General features: G+C 41.8%; 1 protein-coding gene across 1 annotated transcript in view; it reads left to right on the forward strand.

Moving 5' to 3' along the window:
• The window catches only part of LOC126248467 (protein FAM91A1), a 183,234-nt gene that overhangs the window by 119,549 nt on the left and 42,983 nt on the right, over positions 1-20,702 (forward strand). The window contains exons 9-10 of the mRNA XM_049949478.1: positions 10,898-11,061; positions 16,435-16,583. Coding sequence (XP_049805435.1) covers positions 10,898-11,061; positions 16,435-16,583 — 313 coding nt within the window. The remainder of the gene's footprint in view (positions 1-10,897; positions 11,062-16,434; positions 16,584-20,702) is intronic.

The following is a 20,702-nucleotide window of genomic DNA, read 5'->3' on the forward strand; positions in this document are numbered from 1 at the left end:
GAGCCATCTTTGTGCGCAAGCACAGCACCGATCCCGAAATCCGATGCATCTACCATCAACAAAAGGGGTTTCTGGGGATCGAATGGCGTAAGGCAAGGATTAGAAAGCAACGCCGATTTCAACTGGCGAAAGGCGCGTTCGCATTCCGTCGTCCAGACGAACGGAACACCTTTACGGCATAAGCGATGAAGTGGAGCTGAAATGGAAGAGGCATTGCGCAGAAAGCGATGATAGTAATTTATTTTACCCAGCACACTCTGTAGCTGCTTCAAATTCTGCGGCGAAGGCAAGTCTTGTATGGCACGGAGGTGCTCTGGACTGGGGTGTATGCCTTGGGCATTGATTACATGTCCCAAATATGGTAAGTCACAAGCAAAAAACACACATTTGTCCTTCTGCAAGCGAAGACCATTTTGTCGCAATACCTGAAATAATGTGCGGAGGTGGGCTAAATGTTCTTCTGCTGTCTGTCCGGAGATCACAATATCGTCCAGATAGTTTGCTGCCGTAGGGACCGACGCACAAACAGTTTGTAAATATTGCTGAAACAATGCAGGGGCGGATGCGCACCCGAATGGCAGTCTTTTGAAGCGATACAACCCAAGATGCGTGTTAACCACCAAAACTCGCTGGGATTCGTCGTCCAGTGGTATTTGCAAGTACGCATCTGCTAGGTCCAACTTAGAAAAATATTTACCCGGGCACAGTTTGTCAAAAAGGTCTTCCGGGCGGGGTAAGGGAAAAGTTGCAATCACTAGTTGTGGATTCACTGTTGCCTGTAAGTCCACACACAGTCTCAGTTTTCCGGAAGGTTTTGGCAAAACGACTAAGGGTGAGGCCCAGAGAGAAGCCTGCACACGTTCAATTACACCTTGTGATTCTAAATCGCGTAATGTTCTTGTGACCTCATCACGCAATGCGTGGGGAACATTGCGCGCTCTGCTAGGTCCAACTTAGAAAAATATTTACCCGGGCACAGTTTGTCAAAAAGGTCTTCCGGGCGGGGTAAGGGAAAAGTTGCAATCACTAGTTGTGAATTCACTGTTGCCTGGAAGTCCACACACAGTCTCAGTTTTCCGGAAGGTTTTGGCAAAACGACTAAGGGTGAGGCCCAGAGAGAAGCCTGCACACGTTCAATTACACCTTGTGATTCTAAATCGCGTAATGTTCTTGTGACCTCATCACGCAATGCGTGGGGAACATTGCGCGCTCTGAAAAATTTCGGTTGCGCGTTTACTTTCAGTTCCAAATGTGCTTCATAGTTCTTAGCGCAACCAAGGCCCGGCGCAAAAATGTCTGCAAATTCTTCACATAGACGAGAAACACTGGCGGAAGGCTCAGTCTGGTTCACTGATAGGACCTGATTGACTACTGACAAGTTAAACAACTGAAATAAATCTAAACCAAACAAGTTCACTGCAGTAGAAGAACGAAGAACGCAAAATGACACAAGTTTTGTCTGTCCCTTGTATGTTGCAAGAAGAGTGCACTGTCCTAACACAGGGATATGTTGTCCTGAATAACTAGTGAGCTGAACATTTGCGGCACGCAACGGAGGTTTGCCCAGTTGTTTGTACGTGTCGTGGTTGATCAATGAAACAGCAGCTCCGGTATCGAGCTGGAATGGTATCACTTTGCCTTCAAAGTCCAAGTCTACAAAAAGTTTATTGTCCTGCTGACGACAAGAGCGACTTTCACGTGCAATTTGAACTGATACTGGTACAGAAGCACTTGCGACCTGACGAGATTTCCAGCGACGTCGACGCACACTTTTTGTGGGACGAAAACAGTCACTGTTAGAGAAAGTGGCACTGGACGGGGTGGAATTAACTACATGAATGTCCATGGGCGAAGGTCCACGAGCCTGAGTGTCCTTGGTTCGATTCCGGCGCGAAGCAAAGGGCCTGGAATGTTTGTGATTGTCTGATCGGAGCTTTTTCTGGCAAACACTTTGAACATGTCCTTTCTTATGACAGTAAAAGCAAATAGCTTGGCGTGACGGGCAATTGTCACGCGAATGTCTAGTTGCACACCGCGGGCATGATTTTAGAACTGCATTTGCTCGCTTACGCGGCACACGTGGAGAGCTAGGCGGCAGCTGCGCTGACGAGCGCGAGGGCAGTTTATCGTTCCGTGCAGCGCGCCCGGCGGGCCGGTTAATGTTACACACGGCTGGCGAAGGTTCAAATGATTCCTGTGCAAAGTCAAGTGTGTCTTGCCTATCCAATATGTCTATCACTTGTTGAAGGGAGGGATTAACTAGTTTCAAAATCTGTTCCCGTATACGAACATCAGAAACGTTCTGCGCAATTACATCACGTACCATTGTATCTGAATAAGGGAGTCCACATTCACACTCAAAAGCACAATCCCTAGTAAGGCCTTGCAATGTTGCAACCCACTCCCTATTAGTCTGACCGGCCGTACGTCTTGTACGAAAGAACGTATACCTTTTTGCAACGACATTGACTGTTTCTTTGAAATACGCATCTAATGCCGACAAAATTTCTTTGTAGGACAGAGTTGCTACGTCACGTCGGGGAAACAATTTCACTATCACACGGTACGTCTGCACGCCAACACAAGATAATAAGTGAGGCTGCCGCTCGTTACCTTGAATTCTGTAGGCGGCGAGATGGAATCCAAATTGGCGTGACCACTCCGTCCAGGTTTCTATGGCTGGGTCAAAGGGCCGGAACGGGGGTGCAACTGCATGTTGTGGCTGCGGTAGCGGTGAAGCGGCGGCTGCCGCATCGTTTGTCAGTGCACGTTGACCCTGGACGAGCTGTCCAAGGGCATCCAATAAGTCCTGCGTCTGCTGATTCTGCAAGCGATAAAATTCGGACAGTACATCTGGCGAAGCCATGACACAAGTAAATGTAAGCAAGTAGAAAGAACAAGACCCTTTTTTGATGTGTCGACAGAAGTGCCGACACAGTGTGATTTGAGGGGACCGCTATGCACGCTATAAACACACGAAGGATGGCGTGAGGTCTGAAACAGGATACCTAATGAATGCTATAAAGAAAAGTGCGTAGCTTCTGGAATACTTAACTTTAATCCATCCTTGTTGTATACATCGTTCTTGATGAGACATGCTTTATACGATAAGTATCAATTGCTATGTAAGGCTAATGGCGCCTTGCTAGGTCGTAGCCATTGACTTAGCTGAAGGTTATGCTAACTATCTGCTCTGCAAATGAGCGAGGCTTCGTCAGTGTGCATCGCTAGCTACGTCGTCCGTACAACTGGGGCGAGTGCTAGTAAGTCTCTCGAGACCTGCCGTGTGGTGGCGCTCGGTCTGCGATCACTGACAGTGGCGACACGCGGGTCCGACATGTACTAATGGACCGCGGCCGATTTAAAGCTACCACCTAGCAAGTGTGGTGTCTTGCGGTGACACCACATGCACAATGGACACAAATGGATGAGGTGATCAGACAGGATGCGTACATACTTGTCACCTGTCAGAGTCATATCTAGGCGCATCAGGGGTCCCATATCACTCCAACTGCACACACCCCACACGATTGCAGAGCCTCCACCAGCTTGAACAGTCCCCTGCTGACGTGCAGGGTCCATTGATTCATGAGGTTGTCTCCATACCCGTACACGTCCATCCACTCAATACAATTTGAAACAAGACTTGTCTGACCAGGCAACATGATTCCAGTCATCAGCAATCCAATGTCAGTGTTGAAGGGCCGAGGCAAGGTGTAAAGTTCTGTGTTATGCAGTCATCAAGGGTACACGAGTGGGTCTTTGGCTCCAAAAGCCCATATTGATGATGGCTCGTTGAATGATTTGCAACCTTACGCTTGTTGTTGACCCAGCGTTGAAATCTGCAGAAATTTACATAAGGGTTGCACTTCTGTCACATTAAATGATTCTCTTCAGTTGTCGTTGGTCCCGTTCTTGCAGGCTCTTTTTCTGGCCACAAGGATGTCGGAGATTTGATGTTTTACTGGTCTTCTGATATTCATGGTACACTTGTGAAGTGGTCATACAGGAAAATCTCCACTTCATGGCTACCTCAGAGATGCCGTGTCCCATCACTCTAGCGCCGACTATAACACGATGTTCAAACACACTTAAATCTTGATAACCTGCCATTCTAACAGCAGTAACCGATCTAACAACTGTGCCAAACCCTTGTATAGCCATTGCCGATCACAGTGTCATATTCTGCCTGTTTAAATATCTGTTTATTTGAATACACATGCCTATACCAGTTTCTTTGGCGCTTCAGTGCCTATATAGCAGCAATCTCTGTCCAGGAGGCAGTTATGTTCTGTCTGTATGGTGTTGTCTGTAAAAAATTTGCTATCAGTGCTAAATGTTGTACTTCCCTGATAACCCTGATTTCGGATTTGGACTTGATTGTGGATACTACATGACATTGTTAGGTGAAGATGCCAGGTACTTCAAAGCATCTGCAACACTGTGGCTCCAGTTAGACAATGTAATAGCTGTTGCCTACATGGACAGGAACCAGAATACAAGCAGCAAGTCATTCCTAAGATGTGTATATTGAGGAGACCAGTGGACTCCAAGCCAGCAGTAATTCAGCTGTACATCAGGCATCCATCAGTGTTCTTTGAAGACACTGGTCAGGACCCATCAAATTCAGTGAAAGAATTCAACCGAGTCACCATACACAACAGGTGGGATTGCATGATGTGTTTGGCACTTCTATTTAGGCAGTACATCCCACCAGTGGTTTGAAAACAACTAAGAAAAGCTCAAGAGCTGGAACAATTTCCAGGTTGAACCAAAGCAAACGTTTGGCTACAATCGTCAGTAAGTCGACGCTGCAGGAATACAATCTAAGAACAGGGCCCAACGTCACAGAGAAATGACAGCATTACATATAGAATATTTTCACCCTATGCCACATTGTGGGTCGAAATATGACAGAAGCTGACTAAATCTCACACTTGATGAAAGGAGTTGCAGAAGACATTTATTGAGATCATCTGATAATGGATGTCACAATGACAGAAGAATTCATCAAGTGGTGCCAGGGAATCAAGGAAATGTAATAGAAAAGAGTGAGACAAAAGCTGACTCCCAAATGAGGCCCCTGTAGCAGTTGTAGAAGATCACCATGAGCTCGCCTCTCTTATAAACCAGACTGTATGAGAAGATATACAGCAATGTAGGGCAGCCAGAAATGTTGGACTGAGTATCTATTGTGATAGAACCCTAGAGTGTCAACTCCACATGTAGGGAGGTAATAGAGAATATTGAACAAGAGGTGGCATGAGTGTCCATCACCAGTCGAGCACATCATGAAGAATGGGCTCGGACTTATCACCCCCCCCCCCCCCCCCCAAATTGAACAACAACCCAACTTTGAACCAATGCAGGTACAACCAACTCTTCCACCAAGTAAAATGTCCCACAGAAAAACACACATTTGAAGGATGAAAAACAACATGCCATTCTGTTTTCATTGGATGCCCAGACACACTGTGCACTACTGCAGAGAAAGGAGATGAGAGTTTGATGACTATTACGCCGCAAGACATCAACCATCACAATAGTCAACTGCAGATGAATGTAGTTGACCTGTGGGATGAATCTCATTACTGTACCATGGATGAGGTTACTCCTCAGCATGTTGTAGCTTTTCCCTGTCACCCTTGGCATGTTGTAGCTTTTTCCTGTCACTGCACAAAGGTACCAGCCACTTGCCTAGCCACCAAATTTAGGAAAATGAAGTGAGATGACTGTCTATGGAGTTGAGTCTACTCCATGAATGACAGTTGCCAAGATGACATGAAATTTCATCTACAGTCAACCAGTCTGGGCACTAGTCGATTTAGATTTCTATTTCTGTAATGTGGAACACTTATCATCATCAGCTAAAGATGATTGTATTACATGATATGAAAGCGATTGTGCTGAAAGTCACAAATGGGAAATACACTGCTGAAGATCATAAATGGGAAATACAAGGCTGCTATAAATGATTCATTTGTTTTCAGAGTTCTGTAGTTTCTGAAGTATTACATGTACAAATATGATTGATGAATGAATAGAACTGTAAACTCACCGAGTTTGCATTGTGCCCACCGGTTGGCATTATGAGTGCAGTGCCTGAAAAAAATGGTGACAAAGCAAGAAAAGAGTTTTTGTGTGTTGCAATATGCGAGATATTTGTCTGTTACAACAGTGCAGCATGCATTTAGAAGGAATTATGTAAAAGAACTGCCAAGTAAGCAGAACATGGTGTATTGGTCTCGGCAATTTAGGGACATTGGTTGTGTCTGTAAACAGAAAAGTACCCTCGACCAAGTGTGCCGGATGCAACCGTGGAGAGGGTAAGAGAAAGTTTTCAGTTGAAAAAAAGAATGAACAGTCTGCATAAGCCACAAACTTGGAATACCGCAGCAAGCTGTTTGGAAGATTTTGTGATGGCGGTTACATTGCAAACTGTACTGTCTGCAGCAATTAAAATTGGAAGATTGCCAGTGCCTTCCATTTTGCACCACAATGCAGTAAGCACTTGAGAATGAACATTTTGCCTCCAAACAGATGATCAGTGAAGAAGCACCATTTATTTGTCTGGAAAGGTTAATCACCACAATGTGGGAGTGTTGGGCAGATTTGCCGAAGGCTAAGTTCCTGTTCAGTGTCACAGACGAAGCTGTATGGGCTGTTTTTCTTCTGTGAGAAGACTGTGATGAGTACATTTTACCTTGATGTGAATAACTATCAGTGGTTGTTGCCACAACTGACTGCTGATTCCAAGAATTTCATCTTTCAACAAGATGGGGCCACCCCTCATAGTAGCATCGATGTTCGTCGCTACGTAAACGGCAAACTTTCCATTCACTGCATTGGGCATAGTGGTGAATATGGTTGGTTGTTTGATTTGGGGGAGGGGACCAAATGATGAATATGATGTGGCTCTCTTTCCTTGAAATGCCCCCCAGATCACCTGACCTAACGCCTTGTGATTTCCTTTGGGGGTACATTAAGGACCACATTTACATACTCCCATATGCAAGAACACTGGGACAACTGCGAGAATGAATCAATGCTGCCGTGATAACCATTGACAGGGTGTTGTTACATGAGGTATGGAACAAACTTGATTACTGTTTAGGTATTTGTCATGTGACCAGAGGGGCCTCATAGAATCTTTTTAGAGAGCAAAATACATACTTTGTGAGTTTACAGTTCTGTTCATGCATCAGCCATATTTGTACATGTAATACTTTTGCAATTGAATCATTTACAGTAACTCTGTACGTCCAGCCAGTGGGATATGTATTACAGGAATAACTATCAGTGACAGAACACAGCATTTTGAATTTGTTGTTTAATAGAATGTGGTCTTAGTGGATGGGACTTCTTGCAGGCATTACATGCAGTCATTGACGTATTTTCTATCTGGATGACGTAGTTGTTTTTTTCAGTGTCCTTTGAAGTACACCTAAGACAATTGACAACTGTGTTGAAATGTGTTCAGAATGCTTGTCTCTGTCTGAATCCCAAAAAGTGCCTCTTCATTGCCAAGAAATAAAAATATTGTGACAAGTGAATGGCAGTGGAGTACAGACAGATTCAGAGAAAATAAGAACAGTTACAGAGTTTCCAACTCTGTGGTATGCTTGTAATGTGAGAAGTTTCCTGAGAATGGGTTCGTAATACTATTGGTTCTTAAAGGACTCCATTCCAATGCATGTCCCTTGCAAGAACTACGGCAAGGGGATGCCACATTTTCCCAGAACGAGGTACAAGAAAGGTGTTTCCTTGTCCTTGTGAGGTGATTAAATCTTCTCCAGTTTTAGCATTGTATGACAATGTCAAGACAGAACTTCATACTGATGCTAGTGGTTTTGGGGTTTGGACAGTTCTAGTAAAAATTCAGGAAGAGGCTGAAAGGGCGGTAGTATATACTTCCAGAGTACTCTGTGTCCAAAAAGAATTACTCTACAACCGTGAAAGGGTGCCTTGCAGTTGTTTGACCCATCAGCAAGCTCTATCTATGTTTATTAGGCAAACCATTCACTGTTGTCATGGATTACCATTCTCAATGCTGCCTCACAAGCCTGGAGGATCCATCAGGTTGACTGGCAAGATGGTGGAACACTGCAGTGTGGACGAAGTCTCAGTCATCACTGCATTAAATTATGTTGCTGCTGAACAAAAGAGAAGGTCCAACATTGCTGAAAACCATAGAAGTTTTGAAGAATACAGCCAGCTATCCTGAAGTATTTCCATGGTGTTTCAACATTTGGTCACCTGGTATTCTTGAAAACTAGACAGAACAAACTCAGCTATCACTGGTCAAGTATCTAGCAATCTGTTAGATTCTATATGAACCACTGTAATGAATGTCAATTGGAGCAAATGCCACAATTATGTCCGGGGCATGTCACGCACTGTGCTGTCACCAAAGCTGTGCTGACTGCCAAAACTCCAGAAATTGCAAAGTTCCTTGTAGAGGACATCATTTTGCATCACGGAGTACCCCGTGTGATGCTCTCTGATCGTGGAAACGTTCTACCGTCAAGTCTAGTGTCAGAGGTAACTTCACCTTGCACTTTTCCCTCATAACCACAATCCTTTGGATGCCTTGTGAAGTGCATATCAAATTTCACATGATGAATTTTTTTGCAGTCTGTGCTGTTTAACCATGAGGAATGTAATTTTGGTATAAATGTATTATTATGTTTGGACTTAAAAATTTGTTGTAGAATTACACTATAAAGAGAGAGAAGTTGTGTAGTTTATAAGTTCTGTAATCCTTTGTTGTTAACAAGTGTGACTTGGGTCATTTCTCAGTCACTGGGAACTGTTATTTGCTCAAGTGATCTGCAGTAAATGATGATCAAGAGTGGAAATAATTCAATAACAGTTTTGTTTCATAGAACCTGACAGGTGCTAGGTTGTGTCCTTGAGCCTTGTTATTTATTGTGAATTCCAATGATTTTTCAACACCTTAGTTATTCTACAGTGACATAATTACTCCACAATTCCCACTTAAGTACTTGGTAGAGGGTGCTTGACACCAATTGCAAACTTGGAATCTACTGTGAAATTTAAAACTTTCCCATCATATATATTGTTCCATGAAATTTTTGAACCATTGTGGTTTAAATATGTTCACTTCATTGGCAGCATTTAATAATGTATTATACAAGGACACAGAACAGCCTGAGAGAACATCAAAAGACAAAGCTAAGGAATAATTATATAAAACAAAGAATAAACATGTGTCAGCGATCATTTTGTGGAGCATAATCAATTTACTTCTTAATCACATATGTCATTATGGTGTACAATCACTTTATCACCCCCCCCCTCCCCCCAAATGCTAACGATATCTTCTATTGAAGTGGACATGACCTCCACATCGCATGACAACAGGTTTTGCCAAGGCAGCTGGTGAGTCAGCATGGTTGATGTCCAATATGTGTTGTGGCTTGTCTGTGATGGGTGCCAGGTAATTCTGTCATGTCTGTGATAGGTCTATCAGATGTTTTGTTCGTTCCAGCATAGGAAGTGCAGAAAACAGGTTTAAGGCAGTCAATGGAGATAGTAGTTGGCATACTCATAACATCAACCTTAAACATTTTCTCATCCTGCTGAGGACTGGGTATGTTCCACCATACAGTGACTGCAGGGGCTTGCACGCAGTATCATGTCGAACAAAGACTTGGTCAAACTTCCAGAGGTCTGTGAAGATAAAAGGGTGAATGTGGAACAGAAAGAATGGTGTATAAACTGAAGTGTCTTGCTACACTGTGTTGTATGCAAATGTCACAATGGGCTGTATTGTATCCCAGTCTCTCTGTTTAATATCAACATACATCGAGAGCATATCTGCCAATGCCTTATGTGAGTCCATTCATCTATGGAAGGTAGGCTGCTACATTCTGAATTATTTTAACATTTTTTATGAACATTATCAGAAAATATCCAGGTACATGACTTTCGTCTAAGACAAATTGATACAGCCATCATTTGTCAATCCATATTTTCTTTAACACCAGCATTTGTCTGACAGCATTACACTTATTAACCATCTGATGACAGTACTTCAGATGCCAGGCCATGTGTTCCAGAGTTAGACAATTTTGTCCATCAGCTACAAAACTTCTAGATATGAAGACCATCATTTGCTATTAGACACTCGAAGACAGAAATCTGCTGTCTTAAACACACACACACACACACACACACACACACACACACACACACACACAGAAAGAGTGAGAGAGAGAGTTCTAAGTGAGGACCCTACCTTTTGAGAGAATGTTAAACCCAAAAAATTCTGTTCTTTTTATTAGTGATTCTAAAATAAAATAAATTACACAAGAGTGAATTCCATTAGGAATGATGCAACTATGTTAGAATCTAATCAAATCATTAAACATCACTTAAGTTCTTGTAGCATGTTTAAAGGGTGTACTGACACAATATGTTGTGGTAATATAGCAGATTTGACAAGCTAAAACAAAATAAATTTCTCTCCTAGAGGGAAAAAAAAAACATTAAAATGAAATTGGCAATGACCTTGGCAAGGACAATTCTGTAAATTTATGAGAACCTTGTCTTACCACAATGCCAGTATTTCCACTATCTGAAAGAAAGGGAAAAAGGGGAATGGGGAGGGGGGCAGTATGGTTGTATTTTTTTGCTAATTATTTTGGAAATGATCACAATTAAAATTCTCATGATGATAGAACATACATTTTAATGTTGAATTGTACACCTTAGTAGTTTCTTGATCTCCCACCACACACACACACACACACACACACACACACACACACACACACACACACACACACACGTGTGTGGTGTCTGTTCATGTGTTCTATGTTCTTCTTTATATTTGCAGATCATTAAAGGAAAACACTGTGTGTTTGTGTTGCAGGCTGCTTGTTTCGATGGCACCACTGAGTAAAGAAATAAGACCAATTAGCAGCTGTATGCCACCTCACCTAGGACCTGCTATTCCGGAAGTAAATAGTGTGTGGTTTAAACTGTTCATATATTATATTACTGGATATGGTCCTCCATCTCTACTTCTAGTGAAAGGTAAGAATTTAATGTGACATTATGTTAAAGAAGGTATTCTGCCTGGTAATTAATGCATTGCAACTTTTTTTCATTACAAAAATTATCACATGATTTATTTCAGCAAGAATTTTATACAGTGGTAAACCAGGAAGTAACTTCAGCTTGGATGTCAAATTAACACACAAAACGCAGTAGCAGTAGTGCTTATTTTATGAGAATGTTCATACCTTCAGATATCTTTCTACAGGTGTTAGACACAAATGTCATATGGGGTTAGCTTTTGTGTACCTTTGCTATAGAAAATTTCTCTTATGAGGATAATACTTTTCATGCTTCTGTCACTATTAATGCATTCCACTTCTTTATATGAGATTGACTGAATATTATTTGCAAAAGAGAGAGAATTTTTTCAAGTATTTTAAGTGGGAACGGAGAGTACAGTATTATTAAGGATTGAGAGAGAGGTATTTTTGGGTTTTGTTGTAAAATACAAAAAAGATATAAAATATGAATACAATTTTTGAACATCATATACAATGTTGTGTTGTTGTTGTGGTCTTCAGTCCTGAGACTGGTTTGATGCAGCTCTCCATGCTACTCTATCCTGTGCAAGCTTCTTCATCTCCCAGTACCTACTGCAACCTACATCCTTCTGAATCTGCTTAGTGTATTGATCTCTTGGTCTCCCTCTACGATTTTTACCCTCCACGCTGCCCTCCAATGCTAAATTTGTGATCCCTTGATGCCTCAAAACATGTCCTACCAACCGATCCCTTCTTCTAGTCAAGTTGTGCCACAAACTTCTCTTCTCCCCAATCCTATTCAATACCTCCTCATTAGTTACGTGATCTACCCACCTTATCTTCAGCATTCTTCTGTAGCACCACATTTCGAAAGCTTCTATTCTCTTCTTGTCCAAACTGGTTATCGTCCATGTTTCACTTCCATACATGGCTACACTCCATACAAATACTTTCAGAAACGACTTCCTGACACTTAAATCTATACTCGATGTTAACAAATTTCTCTTCTTCAGAAACGCTTTCCTTGCCATTGCCAGTCTACATTTTATATCCTCTCTACTTCTACCATCATCAGTTATTTTACTCCCTAAATAGCAAAACTCCTTTACTACTTTAAGTGTCTCATTTCCTAATCTAATTCCCTCAGCAGCACCCGACTTAATTTGACTACATTCCATTATCCTCGTTTTGCTTTTGTTGATGTTCATCTTATATCCTCCTTTCAAGACACTGTCCATTCCGTTCAACTGCTGTTCCAAGTCCTTTGCTGTCTCTGACAGAATTACAATGTCATCGGCGAACCTCAAAGTTTTTACTTCTTCTCCATGAATTTTAATACCTACTCCGAATTTTTCTTTTGTTTCCTTTACTGCTTGCTCAATATACAGATTGAATAACATCGGGGAGAGGCTACAACCCTGTCTCACTCCTTTCCCAACCACTGCTTCCCTTTCATGCCCCTCGACTCTTATAACTGCCATCTGGTTTCTTTACAAATTGTAAATGGCCTTTCGCTCCCTGTATTTTACCCCTGCCACCTTCAGAATTTGAAAGAGAGTATTCCAGTTAACGTTGTCAAAAGCTTTCTCCAAGTCTACAAATGCTAGAAACGTAGGTTTGCCTTTTCTTAATCTTTCTTCTAAGATAAGTCGTAAGGTTAGTATTGCCTCACGTGTTCCAACATTTCTACGGAATCCAAACTGATCTTCCCCGAGGTCGGCTTCTACCAGTTTTTCCATTCGTCTGTAAAGAATTCGCATTAGTATTTTGCAGCTGTGACTTATTAAACTGATAGTTCGGTAATTTTCACATCTGTCAACACCTGCTTTCTTTGGTATTGGAATTATTATATTCTTCTTGAAGTCTGTGGGTATTTCGCCTGTCTCATACATCTTGCTCACCAGATGGTAGAGTTTTGTCATGACTGGCTCTCCCAAGGCCATCAGTAGTTCTAATGGAATGTTGTCTACTCCCGGGGCCTTGTTTCGACTCAGGTCTTTCAGTGCTCTGTCAAACTCTTCACGCAGTATCTTATCTCCCGTTTCATCTTCATCTACATCCTCTTCCATTTCCATAATATTGTCCTCAAGTACATCGCCCTTGTATAAACCCTCTATATACTCCTTCCACCTTTCGGCCTTCCCTTCTTTGCTTAGAACTGGGTTGCCATCTGAGCTCTTGATATTCATACAAGTGGTTCTCTTCTCTCCAAAGGTCTCTTTAATTTTCCTGTGGGCAGTATCTATCTTACCCCTAGTGAGACAAGCCTCTACATCCTTACATTTGTCCTCTAGCCATCCCTGCTTAGCCATTTTGCACTTTCTGTCGATCTCATTTTTGAGACGTTTGTATTCCCTTTTGCCTGCTTCATTTACTGCATTTTTATATTTTCTCCTTTCATCAATTAAATTCAATATTTCTTCTGTTACCCAAGGATTTCTACTAGCCCTCGTCTTTTTACCTACTTGATCCTCTGCTGCCTTCACTACTTCATCCCTCAGAGCTACCCATTCTTCTTCTACTGTATTTCTTTCCCCCATTCCTGTCAATTGTTCCCTTATGCTCTCCCTGAAACTCTCTACAACCTCTGGTTCTTTCAGTTTATCCAGGTCCCATCTCCTTAAATTCCCACCTTTTTGCAGTTTCTTCAGTTTCAATCTGCAGTTCATAACCAATAGATTGTGGTCAGAATCCACATCTGCCCCTGGAAATGTCTTACAATTTAAAACCTGGTTCCTAAATCTCTGTCTTACCATTATATAATCTATCTGATACCTATTAGTATCTCCAGGATTCTTCCAGGTATACAACCTTCTTTTATGATTCTTGAACCAAGTGTTAGCTATGATTAAGTTATGCTCTGTGCAAAATTCTACAAGGCGGCTTCCTCTTTCATTTCTTCCCCCCAATCCATATTCACCTACTATGTTTCCTTCTCTCCCTTTTCCCACTGACGAATTCCAGTCACCCATGACTATTAAATTTTCGTCTCCCTTCACTACCTGAATAATTTCTTTTATCTCGTCATACATTTCATCAATTTCTTCATCATCTGCAGAGCTAGTTGGCATATAAACTTGTACTACTGTAGTAGGCATGGGCTTTGTGTCTATCTTGGCCACAATAATGCGTTCACTATGCTGTTTGTAGTAGCTAACCCGCACTCCTATTTTTTTATTCATTATTAAACCTACTCCTGCATTACCCCTATTTGATTTTGTATTTATAACCCTGTAATCACCTGACCAAAAGTCTTGTTCCTCCTGCCACCGAACTTCGCTAATTCCCACTATATCTAACTTTAACCTATCCATTTCCCTTTTTAAATTTTCTAACCTACCTGCCCGATTAAGGGATCTGACATTCCACGCTCCGATCCGTAGAATGCCAGTTTTCTTTCTCCTGATAACGACGTCCTCTTGAGTAGTCCCCGCCCGGAGATCCGAATGGGGGACTATTTTACCTCCGGAATATTTTACCCAAGAGGACGCCATCATCATTTAATCATACAGTAAAGCTGCATGTCCTCGGGAAAATACCACACTAAAATGTTTGTTCTGCATGGTCATTACAAATAATTACAGTACTTGTTTTCACATTTGTAGAGTGTCGAGTGCTATATTATGCAGGTGGTGACTACCATGTCAACTCCATAAACGGTTAAATAGATCACACTGACCCAGTGTGTTACAAATTTAACGGCCGGCCGGTGTGGCCGAGCGGTTCTAGCGCTTCAGTCTGGAACCGCGTGACCGCCACAGTGGCAGGTTCGAATCCTGCCTCGGGCATGGATGCGTGTGATGTGCTTAGGTTAGTTAGGTTTAAGTAGTTCTAAGTTCTAGGGGACTGATGACCTCAGATGTTAAGTCCCATAGTGCTCAGAGCCATTTGAACCATTTGAACAAATTTAACCTTGAACTTTGCCTTTTGCAGGCAAAGCAGTTAACTGAGCAAGCCAAGCACAATTCTCATCTCATCTGAGTTTCCATCTGTCAGTATATCTTTCTTATTTTCCAAACTCCACTGATATGCCACGTCAGGAAGCTTGTTACAGTGCACAATCCCTGCAGAGTGAAAAATTCATTTTGAAAGTTCTGTTACTGAATCACAACACTCTTGTGATGCAGCTGTTTTCACAATATACTCTAACCATATTTTATTTTGCATTGCAATACTTGTCATTTGCATTTAATTGTTAACTGTGCATGTGTGCTGGCCTGTATCTGAAAAGTTAAGTAGAATAAAAATACTTTACATTTAGTTCGGAAAAAAATTATTAAAAATATCTGTACCAAAGTTTATTTAAAGCCTTTACAATGAAATTTGGGAACTGGGGAAAAAATTATTTGAATATGGTGACAGCGAAATCACTATATACTGTGTGTTGTGGTTGTCAGTTACATACATATACTGCCATCTGTGAGCAGTTTTGACATTACATACGTTTATGAGATCCTGAAATTGCACTAACAGTTTTGCACACAGTTCTGTTTGATCACCACCATGTACACAACTGTGCAGTAGCTGGCATGCCAGAAAAGTGCTTGTAAGTAATCCACTTCATTTGTCCATACACAATAAGCAAATTACCAGCATTCCTCCTGTGTTCATCAGTGCTGGAAAAATACGCAAGAAGTTGGCACCCAACACAGTTGTAGACACAGCACATATGTTGGCACTTACTAAAACTTAGTTTTCATACATTGTGTTCAACAACATTTCATCACCCCATTGCTTGTCAAAATACATTACTTGTCCAGTAGCCCTCCTAACAATTACTACTCCACTGCTTGACAACTGATACACTTGATAGTTGGGGTCTTACACGCAAAGATCGGTATTATACAGCAAAAACCATTCTTTAACTTTCCAAAATTAAAAAAGAATGGCAACTGTAGGAGATTATATGATTAATGCTAAATGATAATGTAGCAATGACAATAATCAGTTTTTGAAAATATAACCGGATAGACAAAAATCTACTCACCAAGCAGCAGCAGAAGAAAACTCATAACAGTTAATGACATGTACAAGCTTTTGGAGCCATGGGCTCCTCCACCCATAGGAGTATTGAAGGGGAAGGAAGACAGATGAATAAAAATGACTGGTGAGGTTTAGGAAATGGGGAGCGATTGTGGAAAAGTTGCATGGAACTCCAGGTCAGAGGAGACTTGAAGAGGATGAGAAGGAAAGACTCTGTCTCACTGAAGGAAATTGTGTTTTTGAAAGTTAAGTGATGTTTTGGTATGTTTGTGAAAGCATTCCATTGACTGCATTATAACAACATTTTGATGCAAAATGACAAGTATTGTTTGAAGTAACTATAATCACTTTCATGCCATTCATCTATCCTCTCTGGATTTTACAGGCTCTCGGATTAAGAGGCTACCGGCTGTATTCTGTAAATATGAAAAGCTCTTGGTGACTACATGGGGACATGATCCTGGAGTTCTACCTGTCAGTAATATTATTTTTACCCTCAATGAAGCACTTTGCCATTCAGCTGTTTTGGTCCAGGTATGTTTAACAACACTGTCTGATTTATAATGTATCTGATTTCTAACAGTAAATTGAATTGAAGCTATACCTGGTTTTTAATTCCTCGTATATTTATGAATACTCAGAGTTTACAGACAAAATTCCCAGACATTTAACATTCAAATAAAATTAATCTTCAAATAAAATTAATCTACACACTCTTGAATAATTTATCCTGAGTCTCCTGCACTAATTTCAGTACCTATACAGATTCACAGTCTGTGTTTCTTATTTTCTAATAGAGGCTAGCATATAGTATGGCAATGAGCATTCACTTGCTCCTTGGATGAGGAAATTAAGTCTGACACGTGCATCTACATACTCGACATGTGATATGAGACAGAGGGTGTATAGTGTACCACCAGTGCCATTTTCCACCCTCACTCTTCCTTTTCTATTTGCAGATACCATATTGAATGAATATTTGTCAGTACACCTTCATATATCTTAGGCATAAAAAGCTATTTGGGAAAGTAAGATAATTATACTGTTATGTAGTTATCTTACATAATGATAGCAGTTATTTTGTGCTGATAGTGTCAGATGGAAAATACTGTTTGCAGCTTATCTGCAAATAACGGTTTTTTAAACATTACAAAATCATTATTTCATTTCACTTTTTAGCATGTTATTTACAGTTTCTGGTGCTGTTATCTTGTAAATATGTTAAGCAACTTATTTTGTCCACTGTTGCTGTTTTTGCTATTACACATAATCTGAGCATTAGTTACATTATCTAGCAACTGTACTGTGACAGGGCTGTCTCCAAACAATTGTAGGCTGCTTAAGGAACAGTAGAGCACTTTTGTGATGGCAACTGCACTGTACATCTGTGGAGAGTGGTGGATTCATTTCCAACAGGAGTGAATCCATATCTGCCTGTTTGCCAAGTGGAAGTTCGATTTAGTACTTTGATAATGTGCCTGGTCACAACGAAAACCTGTAGGACATTCTGCAGGACATATAAGCAGAATCTAAGGAATTCTCAACATGTGGGAATAAGTAAATTCGGCTCCCCTTCTCAATCTGTGGAAGAACTAAACCATCACCAGTACCTACTGAAGTGTGGCCTTACAAATTGGAAATAGCTATTCTTTGGGGTTTCCTGCAAAGACATCATTTCATAGTCTTACTTTTTGACATTGGAAAGTCATGTGAAATCATTGTGACACTACTTCAAGGTAAACTATTCTTGGATAGCTGCATTAATGGAACATCCATGGCCATCTCCATATGGTTCATGTATTACATTGCTTTTAATGATTCTAAGTTGGAGAATTTATTTCTGATAGATTTGGAGAGGAAGAAGATTCTCTCAAGGAAGTATAGCCCTCTTCATCATTGACAGTTTAATGTCCATCTTAAGAAATCCAGTGCAGTGGACAATTTTGCAACTTTGTGTTGCTCTTCAAAGCCTCCAAGGCAATTTGGAAGTTGAAGGAGTGAGCCAAACATACCAATTGTTGACTTTTACATAGAGAAGAGTGTATTTCTTGATTTTTGATGCTAAAACCACTGACTTTTTCAAACTCTATAAAACGTTTGCTGATACAAAAATGTCCCATCTCTAGTCAATGAGCTTATAATTTGTTCTTAGTACTTTTATTTTAGTGGATGAGTTTTTCTGTATCAAATAGTCACTCTAATGGTCCGTTATTTTGTTTTAATTGTGAACATTAAGTACAATAATACTAGATACTTACAATTTATTTTAAAATATTTTCATGTAACAAAATAAAAACAGAATACTTTTAAAATTTTTGTCCAAATCAACTTAAATATGCACATACTTGAAAATTCTTTGTAATCTCATGACGAAATCTTGTATTTTTATAGAAATACAGCCAACTAAAAAAAAAAAGAAAAATTGGTACAAAATGCTATTTTCTACAATTAAGCAAGAACATATTGGCATATTCTAATATCGCTTTACATTATGATACACATCTAAAGGTTAACATTACAGTCTATGTAAGTAACTATGTTCCTTTTAAATACCTGCAGATTGTCATCATTGGTAGACTAAGCTTTGCAATCTACACAGATATAGTAAACTGTAACAACACATTTCTTGCAGACTGGTTTGTCGCATGATGTACATTTATGAGTATATGAACTTTTCCCTTCATTGGAAGATGTTTGCACCTGACAGCAGTGACCATTTCCAACTACACTCCTGGAAATGGAAAAAAGAACACATTGACACCGGTGTGTCAGACCCACCATACTTGCTCCGGACACTGCGAGAGGGCTGTACAAGCAATGATCACACGCACGGCACAGCGGACACACCAGGAACCGCGGTGTTGGCCGTCGAATGGCGCTAACTGCGCAGCATTTGTGCACCGCCGCCGTCAGCGTCAGCCAGTTTGCCGTGGCATACGGAGCTCCATTGCAGTCTTTAACACTGGTAGCATGCCGCGACAGCGTGGACGTGAACCGTATGTGCAGTTGACGGACTTTGAGCAAGGGCGTATAGTGGGCATGCGGGAGGCCGGGTGGACGTACCGCTGAATTGCTCAACACGTGGGGCGTGAGGTCTCCACAGTACATCGATGTTGTCGCCAGTGGTCGGCGGAAGGTGCACGTGCCCGTCGACCTGGGACCGGACCGCAGCAACGCACGGATGCACGCCAAGACCGTAGGATCCTACGCAGTGCCGTAGGGGACCGCACCGCCACTTCCCAGCAAATTAGGGACACTGTTGCTCCTGGGGTATTGGCGAGGACCATTCGCAACCGTCTCCATGAAGCTGGGCTACGGTCCCACACACCGTTAGGCAGTCTTCCGCTCACGCCCCAACATCGTGCAGCCCGCCTCCAGTGGTGTCGCGACAGGCGTGAATGGAGGGACGAATGGAGACGTGTCGTCTTCAGCGATGAGAGTCGCTTCTGCCTTGGTGCCAATGATGGTCGTATGCGTGTTTGGCGCCGTGCAGGTGAGCGCCACAATCAGGACTGCATACGACCGAGGCACACAGGGCCAACACCCGGCATCATGGTGTGGGGAGCGATCTCCTACACTGGCCGTACACCACTGGTGATCGTCGAGGGGACACTGAATAGTGCATGGTACATCCAAACCGTCATCGAACCCATCGTTCTAGCATTCCTAGACCGGCAAGGGAACTTGCTGTTCCAACAGGACAATGCACGTCCGCATGTATCCCGTGCCACCCAACGTGCTCTAGAAGGTGTAAGTCAACTACCCTGGCCAGCAAGATCTCCGGATCTGTCCCCCATTGAGCATGTTTGGGACTGGATGAAGCGTCGTCTCACGCGGTCTGCACGTCCAGCACGAACGCTGGTCCAACTGAGGCGCCAGGTGGAAATGGCATGGCAAGCCGTTCCACAGGACTACATCCAGCATCTCTACGATCGTCTCCATGGGAGAATAGCAGCCTGCATTGCTGCGAAAGGTGGATATACACTGTACTAGTGCCGACATTGCGCATGCTCTGTTGCCTGTGTCTATGTGCCTGTGGTTCTGTCAGTGTGATCATGTGATGTATCTGACACCAGGAATGTGTCAATAAATTTTCCCCTTCCTGGGACAATGAATTCACGGTGTTCTTATTTCAATTTCCAGGAGTGTACATCTGATTATTCAATGTGAATAGCTAGAGCTCTAATCTGGGGTTTCTGTAAAAACTATGGCAAGTTCCTCTGTGAGCTTGAGAAGGAAATCTCATCTTACTTTGATGTTTGTTACTTCTCTGTAGATTATCCAAGCATTGATGCCTGCTAAGTATAGAATATTGGAAAAAGTATGAAAAGGCCATCTTCTTTTACCAGCTTTCACTGAGTACTTGCAAGCTATCTGGTCAACGTCATCTAATCCATTTGTTGTTTCAATATAACATTTCACTGTGTCAGACTTCAACTTGGTGTCAGGTCCAAGTTGCAAATCGGCACTGAGAATTATTACGTTCTTTTCTGGTTTTCCTTGGTACACTGTAAGGATCATTTCATGACTTTTGAAAGCTTCAGTCTTGTATAGGTCCTCGCACACTTTTATTTTGCACTCTGGCACATCCTTTCTAATTTTTCTTTGGAAAGTGGGGTGAAGAAGTTGTCACACGAAACAGCCCTTCCTTTA

Source organism: Schistocerca nitens, chromosome 3 (genome assembly GCF_023898315.1).
Source record: "Schistocerca nitens isolate TAMUIC-IGC-003100 chromosome 3, iqSchNite1.1, whole genome shotgun sequence".
NCBI lineage: Eukaryota > Metazoa > Arthropoda > Insecta > Orthoptera > Acrididae > Schistocerca > Schistocerca nitens.